Source organism: Phalacrocorax carbo, chromosome 22 (assembly GCF_963921805.1).
Source record: "Phalacrocorax carbo chromosome 22, bPhaCar2.1, whole genome shotgun sequence".
Taxonomy (NCBI): Eukaryota; Metazoa; Chordata; class Aves; order Suliformes; family Phalacrocoracidae; genus Phalacrocorax; species Phalacrocorax carbo.
The window spans coordinates 418439-436367 of record NC_087534.1 but is presented as its reverse complement, the minus strand read 5'-3'; the positions used below and the strand labels follow the sequence as shown (position 1 = coordinate 436367).

The 17929-nt window shown below is 55.3% G+C and overlaps 1 protein-coding gene across 1 annotated transcript; it reads right to left on the bottom strand.

Annotated features, from left to right (window-relative positions):
• Positions 1-15556: 15556 nt before the first annotated feature.
• On the bottom strand, positions 15557-17199 carry POU3F1 (POU class 3 homeobox 1). Its single transcript, XM_064471645.1, has one exon. The coding sequence runs from the start codon at positions 17134-17136 to the stop codon at positions 16009-16011; it is 1128 nt and encodes a 375-aa protein (XP_064327715.1). The 5' UTR covers positions 17137-17199; the 3' UTR covers positions 15557-16008.
• Between the last annotated feature and the right edge of the window lie 730 nt (positions 17200-17929).

Sequence of the window (17929 nt, the reverse complement as noted above, 5' to 3'; positions counted from 1 at the left end):
CTGAGAGCCTCAAATAAACATACCTCTGCTTCCCGATGCAGCTGCTTCTGTCTGTGCAGGCTGTGTGGAGCATCCTCAGCCTCAGCTCTGTGCTGCTGGTCCTCTCTCCCAGGGTGCGTGGGGCAGCACCCCCAATAGCAAAGGGTTCAGCCTCGGGGCCCAGCACTAGCATCCTCAGAGGGCAAAGGCAGCCAAGCCCATGGCTGCAGGATACCCCCTGTTCCCATCAGCAGCTTGGCAACAAGGGCAGGAGGCACCAACACCCATCCGGAGGACAGCTGCACTAAAACCACATGGACACTGGGTGGCAACCACTCTGCCCTACCTGGGGAGAATTTGCTGATTAAGGGATAAGCAATCACTTCTCTACCCACAGGCTCACGTTATCACTTAATTGAATCCAATTGATTGAGAAGCTAAAAGCAGTGCTGGCTTAAAGCATTGCAGATGGTGCTTGGGAGCAGGGCAACACACTGAACCCTTAAAAGCATTGGCATCAAGGGCAGACGCAGTCTTGCTCTCCTGAAGTGTCTCACACATCATTATTACAAACGGGAACCAGTAGCGGCAGGGAAGTTCTAGGGGAATGTTATTTATCATGCTTTGAGTCTGCACAACCAACCTCTTATTCTTGCCCTTTCTGCCCTCAGTGGGCAGACTCTGCTCCCACAGAGAGTTCAAGGGAAGGAAGTGTGCATCTGCAGGGTGATGTGGGGGCAGCCTGGCTCTTAAGTGGTCTAACCACTAGCCCACACTGCTGGGAACAGAGCCCAGAAGACCTGCTGCCCAAACACAAGCTTGTATGTATGCGCAGCTGCATCCTCCGAGCAGTGCTTTGGAGGGGGAGCTCCTACCACAACTGTCCCCTGTGAGGGAAGGGGGGGCAGACACTGAGGGCTCTCCAGGCATGGGGAAAAGATGGGGAGGGAAGCGATGGGCACCTGCACAGCCTCAGCAGCAGCTGTCACTTTGCACAGTCATGCCCGAGATGAGAGCTGGGCAGGGGAGCTTTCTCAGGAGCCAGTTGAAAAGTCCCCGAGTGCAGCTGACACACAGCGCTCTGAGTGGGGCTGCAGAGTTGGGGCATCTCCACACCAGCTAACAGTGTGTGCTCTGCAAACTGTTTCTTTGCAGTGAGCCTGACTGTGGGACCTCACAGCAGCCGGGGAATCTCTGCTGGCACTCTGTTTGCAATGCCACTGCCCAGGCACGGTCAGCCTTTGCTCACCTCGCGCTTGTCTTTATGATTTGGTTGCATTTTTTTCAGGCATTCAGCACCGACACCCCTGCAAAAGGCAGTGCATCCTTTATTAATTCTGCTACTTCTCCACTAATTAAAATCAAATTATATCTGATGCATGCTGCATACTTTGCAGCAAAAACAACCTGCTTTCCCGTTCTCTTCTTTGGAGTCTTTGTCGCTGAAGCAATTTATTTAGCCCGCTGAGCTGAAAAGAATGCAGCCCTGCAGAGACCATGGTGGTGCCCAAGGACTCATCTGGCTGGAGCCTCTCCTGGGCTCAACTTTCTGGGTTCATGCCAGGCTGGGGCCAGGGTCCCCCAGGGCTGAGGAAAGGAGGTTCAGAGCAGCAGCCAAACAGCTTCACTCCAAGCTGGCAGGGAGGGGAGGCTGCCCAGCAGCTGGGGAAGGTGATGATTGGTGTTAGCGGGAGGCTGTGAAGGGCCACGAGTGCCCGTGCAGTTCTCCAGCCATGCCTCGCATCCCACGGCGTGCCAATACCGACCTACCAGCTGCCCCGCAGCCCCAGGAGGTGCCTGCCCTGTGGGACATGGGGGCACAGCAGAGCAAGGGAGTGGATACTCATGAGCCTCAGTCCGTGGTGTCAGGGGCCTCCCTGAACTTCCCTCTGGTGCTGAGCGCCTCATTCATTCTTCTACGCTCCATGTTTCGAATGGGACACGGCTTTCTGAGCGCACGGTGCTGCTTGCTGGGCACGGTGGCGCGTGTTGCTGAGTGCGGTGGACAGCTGCTGCCGGTGTCACAGCACTCACAGCTTTGCCATCACCTCCTTCCTCCAGCAAGTGACAAATCCGTGCCTAGGCAGGACTGCAAATGGCACACTGGCTGCAGCTCATGTCCCTCTTGCCTTGGGCCAGCAAATGGTAGCATCCGCCCATGTCCTGTACGCAGGGAGAGACGTGGCCCAGCAAGGTGCAGTTCACCCAGTGGTCTGTGCATGGGACGAGTGATCCCCAGGGAGCTGCGTCCAGCTGACAGCAAGCAATGTGGCTCATGGGAAGGCGAGCAGCAGCAACCACCCATGCCCTGGGCTCTGGTTTGGGTCCATCTGTCTCCTCTGCCACAGGCCTGGGCACCAGCACATGCCACCAGCATGTTTACCCTCCTGGGGACCAGGAGAAGATGAGCTTCGTCAGAGCATGCCCCGGCCCCGTGCAGACCTGGTCCCTGTGCGAGAGCGCAGCCTGAAGGACACGGGCAGCGCAGGATCCGGAGCAGCAGGTGTTGCGTCCGACAGGGCTCCACGCGGCAGCGGGGGAGGCACCCGCTAATGCCTCGTCTCCTGTAGCTCAGCGCAGGCCTGGGCACAGCTGGTCCCTCTGCCTGGCAGTCACAGGTAGGTCCTTTTGCCCAAATGCACTAGACTGCAGGTACTTGGTCCCCAGGCAACACAGCAAGTGGCTCAGCACAGAGCAAGCCTCATTTGTAAAGGGCCTTGGGAGAGAGGAAGAGGTGCCCCAGGCCAGCCCCTGCCCCGTATTCCCTTAATGAAGCCATTACACTTGGATTTTTTTCCTTAGGGAAGGAGTAGAGTTTCTGCGAAAAGACAAGACTTCCCTCGTGGCCCTTGTGCTGGTGCTGGCAGGAGCCATGTTTGGAGTAATACATCATCAATGGAAGGTATCTAATGATATATTGCCCTAATACATCACCATGGCAACAGTGCTCTAATAATGTATTATTCTAATGTGCTACCCAAGCACACATTCTTCCCGATGATGTATGGCTGGGATCGCTGTGCTCTGCCAAGCCCAGATGCAACAAAGCTCTCCTGACTGCCAAGCACCCTCCTCGGGGCGGTACCTGCCACTGCACGGGATACGCCGGCCGGCTGCAGGTGCGCTCGCCTCTCCTCCTGCCACAAAGGACACCTCTTGTCGCACTGGGGTCTTCTCATCACTGACGGTCATCTCACACAGTGAAAACTGTGTTTGGGAACGTGCTGTGTATTTGGAAATAATGATTATGGTCAACATGCTGTTTCTGAGGCGGCTGCTCAGACTGCAGGGAAACGGGCTCCGCCGTGGCAGCTGGGGAGGTGCGTCCCAGCTCCCCGCACAGTCCTGCCAGCGCACGCCGTTCTCCCGCGTCTCCCTCCCCGCCAGCCCAAGCGCCCGCTGCCCCGTACCTTACCTCCAGCAACGGTCAGGAGGGACACGCAGAGTGGGGTGCGAGACTGGGCAAAGGGTGGCAGTGCTGCTGGGTTTGCGCCCACCCTCACGGGCATCCTCGGTCAGAGGTGCTGCCGTGGCGCCCGAGGGTGGCGGAACTCCTGACCGTGGTGCGTATCCAGGCTCACTGCACAGTGCTCGGGCAGCACACACCTGGGCAGCCATGACCACAGTCCTCCCGCCTCCCTTGCGCAGCTGAGGTACAGTGTCCCACTTGTGGAGCTCTAAAAGACAATTTGAAAAGCATTCCTTTCCTGGCATTTGAAAAGTTCAGAAGGGGAAGTGACAGGCTGGTTTGTGCATTTCTCCAGCCCCTTCCAAGGTAGTGAGGCCACACAGCGCCCTGGGTTTGCTCATTAACAATGAAAATACCAGCTGGAATTCTCCTGCCACCCGTTACAGGGACAGCATTGTTTCCAATTCACACTATCTTTTTGACCATTCAAATGCCATTAATTCAGTCACCCCAATGCGTAGGACAGTTATCTGAAATGTTTTCCCAAACAGCTTAGTGACTATAGAGCAACAATTCATGGAATTGCTTGGGGACATCTGTGCAAAGCAACGCGCAGCAAAGAGCTCGCGGCCAGCTGAATGCGCTCTGTGTGGACCCCAGATTCCACAGAGGAGCAGGGAAGCCGGCAGACAGAAAGGCTGAATGAATGGCAGGAGAAATCATTTCATCTATGCAAATCCATGCCAAGCTCTCCGTGCAGCTGTTGTCAGCAGGGAGCTCTGCCCCTCTGGACTGACATGTAAGAAGATTTTATTGTGCGCTGAGACGCTCCGGCCGCCAGAGCAGCAGCCGCTCAGTGCGCGGGGATCGCAGCCGCTGGTGCCCCCCATGGCCTGCATCTGCCGGCCACAGGCACCTGGGGCGAATCCTCCCTGGCAGCGCTGCCCTGGGGCCCGGGGCTCGGCGGGGGCTCTGCAGGGTGGCACTCACTGCCCCTCTGCTCTGAGATGCCCAGGCCCCAGAAGCCTCTAGAGAGTGAAAGCTAACTACCAGCTTAAAGCTAACGACACCTACGGCTTATTCCTTAATTGAGGAGCAGCAGCGCTGCCTGTATCACTACAGTCTGTAGTGACTGTAGCGGCAGTGAACAGGAACCCTCTGGGGCCCTAGAGCAAACCCCCAGGGTGGCCTTGCAGCACCCGCGTGAAGGGAGCCCTGGGCCCCAGGCAGGAGCAAAGTGGGACAGTGACCCCTCCAAGCCAACCCTGCCAGCGTCAGACTGGTGGAAACTAGAAAGCAAAGCACTACCTGAGAACAGGGGCCTCTGCAGTCTCAGATCTCTCACAAGTGTCAATGTCAGCCCAGCTGGAGGCTTTCCCAGTGACGGGATGCCCCTGCAGCAGTTCTGAGGGCTGCATTGTGCTAGGCACCACGCAGACCCACAGGGAAACAGGCAGCGAGGGCGTACGATGGGGGTGGGGTGTGGGGGGGGTGGGTCATCCCAGGGCAGAACGAAGTGGACGCAGCAGAACCTGACGCTGTTCTCTGCACTCTCAGAACACGATGCTCCAGGGAAGCCCTAGGAGACTACAGTTCCCTTAGGAGAAAGTAAGAAGAGCTCTGAGAGCAGACCTTTCCTTTTCCTTCCTAATGTGCTGCCGGCTTCGGCAGCAACCCTGCAGAGGCAGCCCATCCGAGCGGCACGGTGCGGGAGCGCTGCAGCAGGCAGCCTGTGCAGCAGGGCTGCAGGGTGCTGCGCTTGTCCCACCTGATGCGACCCAGCAGCCCTGTGGCTGGCAGCCAGCAGCTCACTGCTCAGCCACAAGAACGCAGGTCAGCTCTCCTGCGCTGGCCAAAACCCAGGCAGGGACAAGGGCACAGCGCTGCCCTCCTTGATGCCAGCTGGACCTCTGCCGCCTTAGGCTTCTTCTACAGCAGCCCCGTCACCAGGGTCAGCAGACTTACCTGGGTACCCACATGTCATCCAGGTCCCCATAAAACACCCAGAGCTGAGGGGACGAGGTACTTCAGAGCCCCAAACCTGTGACACCCCCGAGCGGGTCCCGCTGGCGCAGACCAGCCAGAGCCCCCGCCTGGCCAGTGCAGAGCCTGAGCACACGTCGCTGCTGGGTCTCCTCAGGGCCGTATCAGACTGTCCCTCAGCTGTGGACAAGCGTGCTACAGCCTGGCTGTACACGTGGGTGGTGAGAGATGCAGGAGCCCTCCCTGTGCTGCATTTGCAACGCTCCCGCACTGCACCTGAGCAGGTTCCAATCTCTCAACATTTCAGGGGGACAGCAGTGACAAATTACAGCATCTGCAGTAGAGAAAAAGGGAAACAGGGACCAAAGGAGGAATGATTGTATTATCAATAATGTTTCCGATAGCTGATGGATGAGGACACCCAAACGATTTTTAAGGTTTCAGTAGAAACCCTCCAAATGGCAGCACAAAGTGTGTATTAATCCAGGGTCTCCTGAGGAGGTCCTCCGGGGATGTGCACAGCAGAGCCAGCCCCGGGCAGAGTATGTGCTCAGCATCGTGCTGTGGACAGCCCCTTCAGTAGCAGACAAGAAGGGACCTTTTCCTTGTCCCCGTGGAGACAGGAGTGATCCTGACAGCTTTCTGAGAGGGACGAACACATGGACACGTTGCTCAATGGGACTCTTCCAAATTGCTGAGGTTTTTCCCCACCTTCCATACCCGTGGCTCAGTGTGAATGCTTACTAAACAGTTTCTGGAAACAAAGAGCTTTCAAAAGCTGCAGGAAAAACCCACTGCTTTCACCAAAACTAAGAGTAGGGAACATAAAGGAAAAGATCACCTCCTAATTCTTTGGGGAGCTGGATTTGCAGAGCAGCCGTCCTGTCTGAATGAAATACAAACACTCCCCTCAAAAGGCATGGTGTAGCCCCTTGCCCTGTACGTGGCAGGAGGTACAGCTGATAGCTCTGTGATGCCATACATCAGACACAGCCTTGGAAATGCTGCCACGCTGGAAATGTAACAGACAACATTGTTTTGTGTCGAAAACTGGCAAATCTCCAGGCTGGGGTTTCAAGGGATAATTTGTAGATTGAATGTTAATGAATATTATTGTTGTTATCTGGAAAGGCTGTGCTGACTTCACTCTGCTGCCAAGTGCACATCTTGATTTTTCTTCTTTACCCCTATACCAAACAGAAAGGGCAATTCCAGCACAGCTGATGATTGAAGGGATCAATCATCAATTGAAGGCATATGGGAAAAGGTGATCCTTACTGTGCCTAGCCTATGTTACTCCCGCCTCAAACTCTGCTGCTTTGAATAGTTGCTTAGATATGGGATCATCGTTTCACCTAAGTCCCATCTGTCCTTCCTCCTGCAAACTCACCATGCTTCAGTAACCATCCCCCAGCCATGGTATCTGGAGGTCAGGAGCCAGCATCAATGGGTTCTTTAATACCATAAATCTTTTTTTAGCTCTTTGGGCAAAGAGGCAGGCAGGGGAAATACTGTCATTCCTGCAGCCCTGTGCTACACTCACAGTTGTGACACAGCTTCGCTTGTGGGAGCCTTTTTGTGTGAAATACCAGTTCACGGAGCAGCAGCTTACCTGAGAAGCCCGGCTGAGGGTGCTCCAGCAGCATGGCACAGGCCAGTGCCCCCCTGCAGCTCTGGAGGACCCTCGCCCTCCCGGCTGGGCAGGCTGGTTCCGGGGCTGCTCCGCAATGCGCTGCAACCCACCGTGATTTATGTGGCACTTGTACAATTGATGCGCTTTGTGCCTGGGGACAGTTAAATGGTAGCTCTGTCATTAGTTTAAGCAGAGGTTAAAGGTGATCAATAACAAGGGTTTCATGCCCAATTGATCACCCCTTGCTGTTTATTTCTGCTTTTTGCCTTCTGTCCCGTGGTGCTTTTAGAAATGGTAATTAAAGACATAACAAGTGGTCCACTAAGCAGAATATCAAACAGTCCAGGTATCTATTCAATATTCTCCCTCTTAATGACGCTGACCTGTGCCTGTCCCCAACACCAAGGCTGGGCCAGCCTGCGAGGCTGGTCTCCCCCCCAAGCCAGGGCTGGGGAGGCGAACCCCATCCCTGGGGGGCACAGCCAGCCCCTCCCCAGGCAGCGCGGCCGAAGAGAACCGCACATGGGCTCTGGGAGAGGAAGCTTTTGCCCACCTGGTCCAACCCTCTCCTTCCCAAGCGGCTGACCAAAGCTAGCCCACACACAGACGTGGCCACGCATTTCAGCCACGCGCTGCGGGCAGCAGCCTGGCTGGCCAGTCCCGGTGCCGGTCCCAGGACAGGCAGTTTGGCTCTGTCCTGCTGCTGGCTCCCACCTCAGCCCTGCAGTGCTGGCTGTCACAGGCTGCCTGGGGACAGAGCCAGGCTGACCCCCCCCCCCCCCACCTCCTGGGGAGGGTCCCCGTGGGCCAGCAGCAACCAGGCAAACACCCCGACACAGGCACGTGCCTGTGCCAACTGCTCCGCACCCCACTCAGCTCTCCCAGCCCTCGCTGTGCCCCGGCTCTCCTAGCTCCCCCCGAGCCTAGCACCGGGAGGTGACCTACAACGAGGGAGCATGCTGGATGACAAATATTTTCAGCAAAATATCACTGAGTGCTTTGTTTTTGCCATCTACACTACAAAGAAACAGCTGAAAATGAATAGCGACAGGAAAGCAAATGCAAGGCAAGTGTCAGGGTGCATATACCAATTGTGCAACCCATTAGACTGTCGTGCTGCAGAGCCCTGGCTCACAAACCCCACAAAGATCTGCCTATTTGTCTTTCATTTCAAAAGCATATTTAGGGCAAACACAGAATGAGACAAGCAAAAGCATCTCAGTGACTTTGGGGACTGTTTCAGGTTTTTTTATTTCTGGTGAGTTTTTTTATTTTCTAGGTTGCAGCAGAAGATACTGCTGGCTGCAGAGGCAAGGAGATGGGGATGCTGCTTGGCTCCGCACTGATCTTCATGACCCAGGGTCTGGAAAGAGCCTGGTGCCATGCAAGCAGCAGCACAATCCAGCAAGGAATTCCAGTAAGGAAGTGAGACCCAGCTGTGGGACGCTTCCAAAGCTGGGAAAACTCTTTTCTTTGATATACCAGTAAGAAGCTTGTTGAAGACCGTCACAGACTTGCTGCAGTCAGAAGTGGTAAGCTCCGCTAGTGATGAGCTAAGATGTCATATGTGCTCATTTGAAAATAGAATTGCATATTGCTGTGAGAGTAAATGAAGTCATTTTAGGAAAACAAAGAGCTGAGAATCCTCCTATTGGGAGCAAATCCCCTTTGTGTCACAACCCTCTTATGAATGACAGCATGATTCTCACACACACCCGAGAGCAGCACAGGACAGAATGAACCCAGCGCTGCAACTGCCTGCTGCTTTTTGTTTGCCCCTATTTGCTGAAGAACCAACATCCTTCACACCCAAAGTCCAGCTGACAAGGAGGCTGCTCAGCCCCTTGTTTCCTCCAACTAGACAGCTGCAGATGACTCCATCTCCATCCTCTGAAGCGATAATGTCTGAAGAAAGGAAGAAAAAACCCCAGGGTTTGTTAGCTCCCACGCCCGTTGCAATTCTGTACCTTTTAACAGGCCCATCAGGCTTCTCCCGCGGTGCCGCAGGGGCCGGGGCACAGCGGATCAGACCCCTGCCCCTCACTGCCCGAGCGGACCCTGCGAGTCTCGGCCGCCGCGTACGTAGACTGATTCAGGAGAGCGCCGTGGGGGGCGGCAAGGGAAGCAACACGTGAGGTCAGGTTTGGCAACAGTTTTCATCCCTTTTCTCCTGAATAACACTCTGACATCTGAGACTGTGCTAAGGCATGAGAAAAGCCGGGATTAAAACTGTTCTGAGCACTAACTATGCGCCAGCTCCTGGCACTTCAAGCTCTGCAGGGGACACGAAGGCATAAGGGACACAGACCTTGGTCCTGAAGGAGAGAAATTCAGCGTGGCACCCCAATGCCCACCTGGCTGGGGGAGAGGGCAGGGGACAAGGGCCAGCCGCCACAGTGTGCTGGCACTCCTCCCGACAGCTCCGCCAGATACGTGCCACGGGCGATGTAAGTAAAAATAACACTGTGCTGATGCAAGTCAGCCGGGAGCTGGAGAGACAGCACTCGGCTGTGCTTGTCATCGCGAGCTGGCGCTCCACGGGGCTCCTGGGCTGATGGAGGCTCTTGCAGCAGTGGGTGATGCCCTTCCACAGCACTTATCCTCAAGACACACAGCAAGTCTGTCCTGCTGTCCACAGCCCTGGGGCAGCAGGGTCAGGAACACTTTGCCCAGACCAGGAAAATACCCGTATACTGACCAGTAAGAGAGAGGGAAGCAGAAGAGCAGCTCTTGCATCCCTGCAATAGAGCTCTGCCCGCACCGCACCTCGGAGCCCAGCATGTGGAAGTCTTCATTCCACTGAGCTACTGAGTAAGCTCTCTGCAAACCCACGCTGGCTGCAAAGCCAGGAGCGTCTCACACTGCTGTAGCTTTTTGCTGAGGTCCTTCAGCACTCCAGAGAAATTAACCCTTGCAACTAAAAACACTGGGGGAAAAAAAAACAAACCAACATTCCTCATAGTCCTTAAGGAAATTAACAGGAGATTTGGGAGTAAAATCCGGGAGCTCCATTACTGTTTTAGAAGAAATTCTCCATTGTAGCAAATCTGATAACTGCCCTTCTGTACTACAGGTCTCTCACTGCCCATACTTCTGTTGATTTATTTGAAAATAAATGTCTGTAACCAGGTTAGTCTTAAATATGACTGGAAAAACGTCTCCAATTTAAAACTAATTATATATTTAAAAAAATACATAAAGACATCTGATGCAATGGCCTGACTCTTTAAAACTAATCCTGCAAATGACTGCAAAAGATGCAAACACGTAAATCAAATTCATTTCTCAGAGTTTGGCTAGCTACAAATCTAAGATCCAACATAAGCTCAAAGCAGAGCCTCCAGGGTGAGTGAGAGGTACTACTAATGCACACTGAGCTCCAGGTAACGCAAAACCACACGACAAATTTCCACAGAATAAAACGAGAGCACTACAGTGAAATGAAATAATGCCCATTGGCTTTCTCATACCTTGTATTGATCCCCTAGTGAGGAGCAGGCACTTCCAGGGAGCATCTGACAGCTCTTGTGCACATACACGACACCTGCGAGAAGATTCCTGCGCGCTTTCTCACGCGCTTACTTTCAGGGCACTCAGCTGTTACGGGTTCAGCTCCTGCGACAGGGAGCTGAGCAGCCCCAGCTCGCCGCCCGCCCTTCTTGAACACGTTGGCAGAAAAGCCAGCCTGGAAACATTATGAAGGAAATACTGTCCATTTTGGCCCTAGAGCAGCTGCTACAGGGATTAAAAAGCAAGAAGACTCGGAGGAATGATAATCTGGCAAAGTGATCAAAAGCGGGTTGATTGCCCTCTGTGGAGCTGCGAGAAGTTAACGTGTCCACAAGGAAACACGACCTGGGTGCTGGAGATGTTGCACAGATGTCTTTATTGGGCAGCACGCTCCAAAAGAAAGGTGGTAAAAAGGAAAATAAATTTTTAAATGTCTTTAAAGTTTGGCACAGTCAGCATTCTCCTCTGCAGCAAGCGCTCTCAGCGGTGTATAAGCCAGGGCACCCATGTAACTAAAACATCTTTGCAAGGCTTACAGGAAATAACCCTCATTTTGACCAACACCAAAACCAATGTGGTATCAAGGAACATGGAATATTCAGGAGGTCTGATCTAACATGCACATTATATCTTGTGTACAGTATCACATGCTTTAACGCTGCCTTTGCAACCTTAGTATTCCCATGCTCGGCCTGGTAGGTTACACAGAGAAGCCAGGTCTTATTAGTTCAAATGGAAAATGGGAACTTTCGTGGGTACAGTTTACATGAATCACAAAGGAAAACACCTGATTAAGTGCAGTTGGCTGTATTTCTACTTCTGTGCCCAGGCAGAGAGCTGTGCGCGCACACGCAGTTACGCTCACCAACAAACAAGAGATGCCGAATGCCCATAAATCAGCCCTGCAAAGCGCAGTGGGAGTTCACGTGAAAGACTTAACGAGCTCCTTCGCTGTGTTTTCCCTCTATGCGCACATACATGTAGAGCAGGGATGATGCTGATCAGAGCCCATGTCGTGTTCACTGGTGTAAGCCTGGGGAATTCCTGTTCTTCGGAGCTGCCCGTTTCAGGGGGGTCTGCTGGGCCAGGTCTCTCTCAGCAGCAATATACATCTTACTTAAGGAGTGATATAAATTTTATCTATGGACCTTTAGCATTTTAAAACAAACCCAAAACAGCCCTCGCCGCATCTCAGCTCGGTCCTGCCCCTGCCTGGAACTGATCTGCTCGCAGAGCAGCAGGAGGGCAGCCAGCCTGCATGCATCGCCCACGAGAGCCAGGCAAGCTGCACTCCTGTCCTCGACACCCGCGACAAGCTACACGCACCAGCCTGGAGTCTGTTGGCCAGGATGGGCTGGTTTGAAACAGCCCACGTGTAAGAAACAGTTCAAGGCAGCTAAGGAAAGGCAATTCAGCAGTTGTGGACTTGTGCCCAGGGGACACAACCCAAACCTGTTTCCAATACCTGTGAAATAACACCGCTGAGCTTTCCTGGGCCTGATCCAGTGCCAACCAAACAACGGTAGCATTAGTGCAAAATTATAATATATGCAAACAACATTAGCACAGAATTAAAATATATGCTCAACCAGACAGTGCTGAAATCTTTGCTTGTGGGAGAAAGAGCAAACAGGGACGGGCAGGTTAGGGACAAGATTCCAAGGTGTTAACACTGATGCTCCAAATTTACATGAAAAGAGATGACAGTGTTTCCGCTGCTGCTTTAGCTAGTTAGGGGACAGCCTGCATCGCTGGCGCTTTGCTGGGACCAGGCTCGGAGTGGAAAGCAGTTAGCAGAGGAGACCAGGTTCTGTTGAAAATATAAGATGAATATGGCATCAATAATGATGCGTGACTGTGCCTAGCAAGGCAAAGGGCTGTGCTGTAGTCAGTGCTGGAGTTAATACAGAGCAAGCACTCCCTGCTCTTGCAAGTGGCAGCAGTAATATCCTAAGACAAGAAATCTGGAACACCACAACCTTTTCCTAAGCACACGGGAAAGCGGAGCAGCAACCATCCACCTTTTTAAAAATGAGAGAAAAAAGTAGTAAGTGATACTCTGCTGAATATTGTCTGCCTTACAGAAAACAGCAGCTTCTCAGAATTGCTATAACCAGTTTGAGACGACAGCATTTGGCAAGGGGAGCTGCCCTCCCGCGCACCTGGGGGGCGCAGGCAGGCTGCTCTGCTCCCAGCAAGGGTGAAGCGCACAGAAGCCACGGCACAGCCTTGTGCCTTTCCGTGAGCACGAGCGAAGGGCTGAGCTCACACCAGGGACACGCCGAGACCCCTTGGCCGCTACCTCACCTCAGCTCAGCAGCCCGAGACGCGACGCCCCGCTCCAGCGGCCAGGCCCAGGCTCCCAGCGCGCGGGCAAGGCGAACAGGTGACGCCAGCCGCCCGCAAGGCGACGGCACGCTGCAGGAGGGCGCCTGCCCCGAGCCAGGCCAGCACAGCCCGATGCTAGCCAAGGACTAACCGCAGCCCGAAAGCGAGTGCAAAAGCGACGCTGCTCTGAAGAGCATCTGCTGGGGCCAGGCACTGCCCAGCTGCTCCTGCAGCTCCCTCCGTCCCTGGGTTGCAAGGAAGGGTTTCCCATCAGCGCAGACCTAAACCCCTCTAATACTGGTAATGCGCATAACGCCTCTTCCTTATCCACACTTCCTACTTTGCATATGCTACTATTTGTCTGTGCATTGTTAAATAACTATTTGTACATCTGCTTTTCTTTAATGTACCAACATCACAGTCCTACCTTCGGGTGCTTTACTCCTGATGTAGTAGTATGAGCTCATACTCTCACTTTAGTGAGACAGCACCACCACCACCAAAAAAATAAATTAAAAAAAAAAAAAAAATCAAGCCTCCCTCCAGTAATCGGTATTTAATCCTTGACCAAGAAAACTAACAAGTTCTTCCAAGAGAGGCAAACCTTTGGGGCATTTGATTTTTAAAACGGCTAAGCACTGCGGCACTGCAGAAATAAGATATATAAAGTGTATTTTATTTTTGCTGCTCAACAGCATGGAAGAGCTAATGCGGTGGGGCTGCCAGCGCCTTATACAATCTGACAAACCGAACAACCCAAGGGTGCTCGTCCTCCCCAGCACTCACAGCACATCTCATCCATTACGAGAACGCAATGTGAAAACTGACCCTTCCCTTCTACGTATCAATACAAATACAGTTTGCCAGCCAGGTTAGCTCAGAGTGAAGAGGCTACTGAAGTCACTCCTGGTATAGAAAAGCAGTACAATTAATAATTCAATGCAAACAAGAGTTTGTTTCCTTTAAAAAATAAACCCTCTTTTGTTCATTTCTGATTTTGTTTCTTCTCCCCTTAAAGCCCGGCTATCACACAGAAATTCTGAAGTAAAGGCTGCAAACATGAAACACAACAGTACATGTGTAAGACACAAACGAGTAGCTAAGGCAAGATTTTCAGAGTTGAAAATTAATTTACCTGCTTTCATCATACATTGACTCAAACCCTTGAATCACCCTGCTCCTTTACTTTTTTTTACTGGAGTGTATCATCTAAGCAGCTGCGTATACTCAGCTATTTACAAGTGAGAAAACAGTAAATACAACAAAACTTTTGGAATTCAGGATTTCTACAACAGCCCCTCAATTCTGTGCTTTTCTATAAAAGCCAGTCACGTTACAAAAAAAGGAAGCTAAGTCTGTAACAAAAGCTGGCAAAACATACAATGCACATTGAATCCTTTAAGTGAGATTTCTTATGCTTTGCATGCCAAGGAAAGTTAGGAATACAGTAAACTGCAGCATTTGCTAGCTTATTTGTACCAAAGTGAACCATTCCTTTACATACTTAGGAGCATCAAACATAGTATTTAATAAAGTAACTGCTCAAAGTGACTTTATTTTAAAATCTCAGAAGCCAGTTTACTAGAATTTTGAACGAGAACTCAATAGTTTTGTATTAGCTGATGTAGAATAGCTACATTTTAAGACATTGAGAATGTGATAATTTATAACATTATCCATTGCAAATGCATTGTTGCTTATACACACCCCCAAAGGCACAAAATGCAACAGAATAAAACCGCAGTGAAGACAAGAATTTTCATGTATCAATTTTCAAGTGTAAGTTACATTTGATATGTTAAAAAAATTTTCTATATATATAAAACAATTATATACGAATTCCTATTCGGGATGCAGTGCTATTACTAGAAAAATCCCTTTTAAGCCTGCTGTTTTCACGGCACATAATTTGTACCAAGAGTCAAGCAGGGAAACTAGCAAGTGCCAGATGTTCAAGAACATTGGTAAGTTCTCTGTCAAATAAAAAGGAAGAATTTGGTGCTTTACTACCGGATTTCGACTATTTCATCAGCGCAAGAGCTCTGCGTAGGCATGTTGCAAAAGTTCTCCCAACACACAAACCATCGCAGGAATCAAAGGACCTGCAAAGGCAAACACAATCCTCACGCACGACTTTTCTTGACGTCTGCTGAAAGAGAAGAGGTTTAACGGAGAGATGGAAGCCGACTTCTAGAGACAGAGACCGCACTAACTAAATCTTCAGCCTTTCTTCACGTAACCACAAAATATTAGGGCACGAAACCCTGAAATGGAAAACCGGCGTCATCAGAAAACCCAAGCGCGTGGTTGGAAAGAAGGAATCTTCTTAGCTCTGCTAGTGCACATTTATTACTTCTGCGACAAGCGGGAAGAAAGTTACGTTTCGGGTGTTTTCTGCGCGCGCTCCAGACCGCGAAAAGTTACGTTAGGAGCAGTAAAACATCGCAGCACCACGGCCACGAAGCTGCGAGCCTTGGCCAGCGCTCGCACGCTCCGAGGCGGGGGCTTCGGCCGCTCCCACGGCTGCGGGCGGGACGCGGCGCGAACGCGCAGCGACGGAGCGTCCCCGGGGCGCAGGTAACGGGCCCGGGGGGGCGGCCGGGGGGGCGGCGGGCTCCGCGGGGGGCGCGGGAGGGCAGCGAGCCCCGGCCGCAGCCCCGAGCACCGGGCTCCTCCGGCCGGGCCCGCAGCCCGCAAAGACCACACGAGACCGGTTCCTGGGTAAATGGTTTATGTAAGTAATAAAATATTTACTATAACATAAATAGAAACGTACCCTCGCAGTCTACATTGGTTTTGCAATAAAGATACAAACAAAAACCGAAACCCAAGGGGGATGGACCGGACCGAACCCACCAACGGGAGGGAGAGAGCTCCGCGCACGGTTAGAAAATAAATAGAGACGGGCCGGGAAGCGATACCGAAGCGTCCTCCGGGCGAGCCCGGGCCGGGGGCGCCGCCGCCCCGGCGGCCGCGCGAGGAAGGGAATAAATTAGAGATCGCAAACCTTTGGCTACTGCTGCTGCGGCCGCGGGCGGCTCCGGCGCGAATAAATACAGCGCGGGGCGCGGGGCCGGGCCGGGCCAGTCTGAGGAATAAATTAAAGCGCGTCTCCCGCCGCCCGCGCCCGCGCCGCCGCCGTCGGGGCCGCGGCGGGGCCGGGCAGTCACGGCACGGCGCCGGGCAGCGCGTGGTGCAGCGGCGACGTGTCCGCCTGTGCGTAAACGTCCTCCATGGGGGGGTGCGGGACCCCGGCCGGCGTCATCCGCTTCTCCTTCTGCCGCCGGTTGCAGAACCAGACCCGCACCACCTCCTTCTCCAGCTGCAGGGAGTCCGCCAGGGAGGTGATCTCGTGCGCCGAGGGCTTGGGGCACTTGAGGAAGTGGTTCTCCAGGGCGCCCTTGACGCCCACCTCGATGGAGGTGCGCTTCTTGCGCTTCCGGCCCTGCGCCGCGATCTTGTCCAGGTTGGTGGGGCTGCCCGTGCTGGAGTCCGTCTCCTCCAGCCACTTGTTGAGCAGCGGCTTCAGCTTGCACATGTTCTTGAAGCTCAGCTGCAGCGCCTCGAACCGGCAGATGGTCGTCTGCGAGAAGACGTTCCCGTAGAGGGTGCCCAGCGCCAGCCCCACGTCGGCCTGCGTGAAGCCCAGCTTGATCCGCCGCTGCTTGAACTGCTTGGCGAACTGCTCCAGGTCGTCGGAGCTGGGCGCGTCCTCGTCCGACGGCTCGGGCGGCCCCAGCGGCGGCGGCGAGGCCGCCAGCTCGTGCGCGCCCGCCTCCTCGGCGCCCAGCGGGTCGCGCAGCCCGTGGTGCAGCGCGGGCGCCGGCGGGCCCAGCATCCCGTTGAGGCCCGCGTAGGGCTGCGCGTAGAGCAGCGGCTGCCCCGACGGCGGCGACATGGGCGGCAGGTGGTGCGCGCCGCCCTGCGCCCAGCCGCCCGCCGCCCCGCCCGCCGCCGCCGCCGGCTGGTGCACCAGGTGCGGGCGGTGGTGGAAGGCGGCGGCGGCGGCGGACAGCTCCTCGCGGGGCCCCGGCGGGCCGCCCTTGGCGTGCTCGGCGGGCGGCAGGTGCGCGCCCCCGCCGCCCCCGCCGCTGCCCCAGTCCGTGCCGGCGCTGGGCAGCCACTGGTGGTGCGCCAGCCCGACGGCGTGCCCGGCGGCGGGGGCCAGCCCCTGCAGGTACTCGTGGTGCATCATCTTCTGCACCTCGCGGTACGTGGTGCCCTGGTGCAGCCGGTCCCCGTCGGGGTGCATCAGCGCGGCGCTGCGCGGCAGGTACTGCGCGGTGGCGGCCATGGCCGTCTGCGCCGCGCCGCCCCGCGCCGCGCTTTAGAGCCGCGCGCCGGGGCGCCGGGCCGCCGCGCGCCGGCCCCGCCCCCGCGCCCCATTGGCCCGCCCGCCGGCGGCGGCGGCCCGCGCCGCTCCGCCATAGGGCGCCGCCAGCGCGGGGGGCGCCGCCCTGCGCTCCCCGCCGCCATTGGCCGGACGGCGGGGCGGCCGCTGCCGCGGGATTGGCCGGCGGAGGCGCTCGGCGGGGGAGCCCGCGTGCGCCCGCCGGCGGGGCGGCCGCCGATTGGAGGAGGGCGGTTCATTCATGCCGAGCTGCGATCGGCCACGTGGGCCGGCGGCGGGCGCGGAGGCGCGGGGCCGGGGCGGCGGCGGGTCGGGGACACGTGCTCGGGGCGGCGGCGGCCCCGCACGGCCCGGCCCGGCCCGGTGGCACTGGCGGCCCCGCACGGCCCGGCCCGGCTCGGCCCGCCCCGCCCCGCCCCGGCCAGCCCGGCCCGCCCCGGCCCGGCTCGGCCCGGCACGGCCTGGCGCGGTCCGGCCAGGCACTGACGGCCCGGCACGCCGCGGTGCCTGCCCGGCTGTGCAGGGCTCTGCCCCACCGCCTCCGTGCCCCACAGACCGGCAGGGCACCGGGCAGGTCTCGAGGGGCCTCTCTGTCCCCTCTGCCCCGCGGTGTTGGGCTGCTGCAAAGCAGGCGGGGAACGCGGCCTCCTGCCGCGGCTGCCCAGGAGTAGCCGCTGGTCCTCGGCCAGCGAACCCGCGGTAATGGAGAGCTCCTCGGGCGTTAAAAGCCCTGATT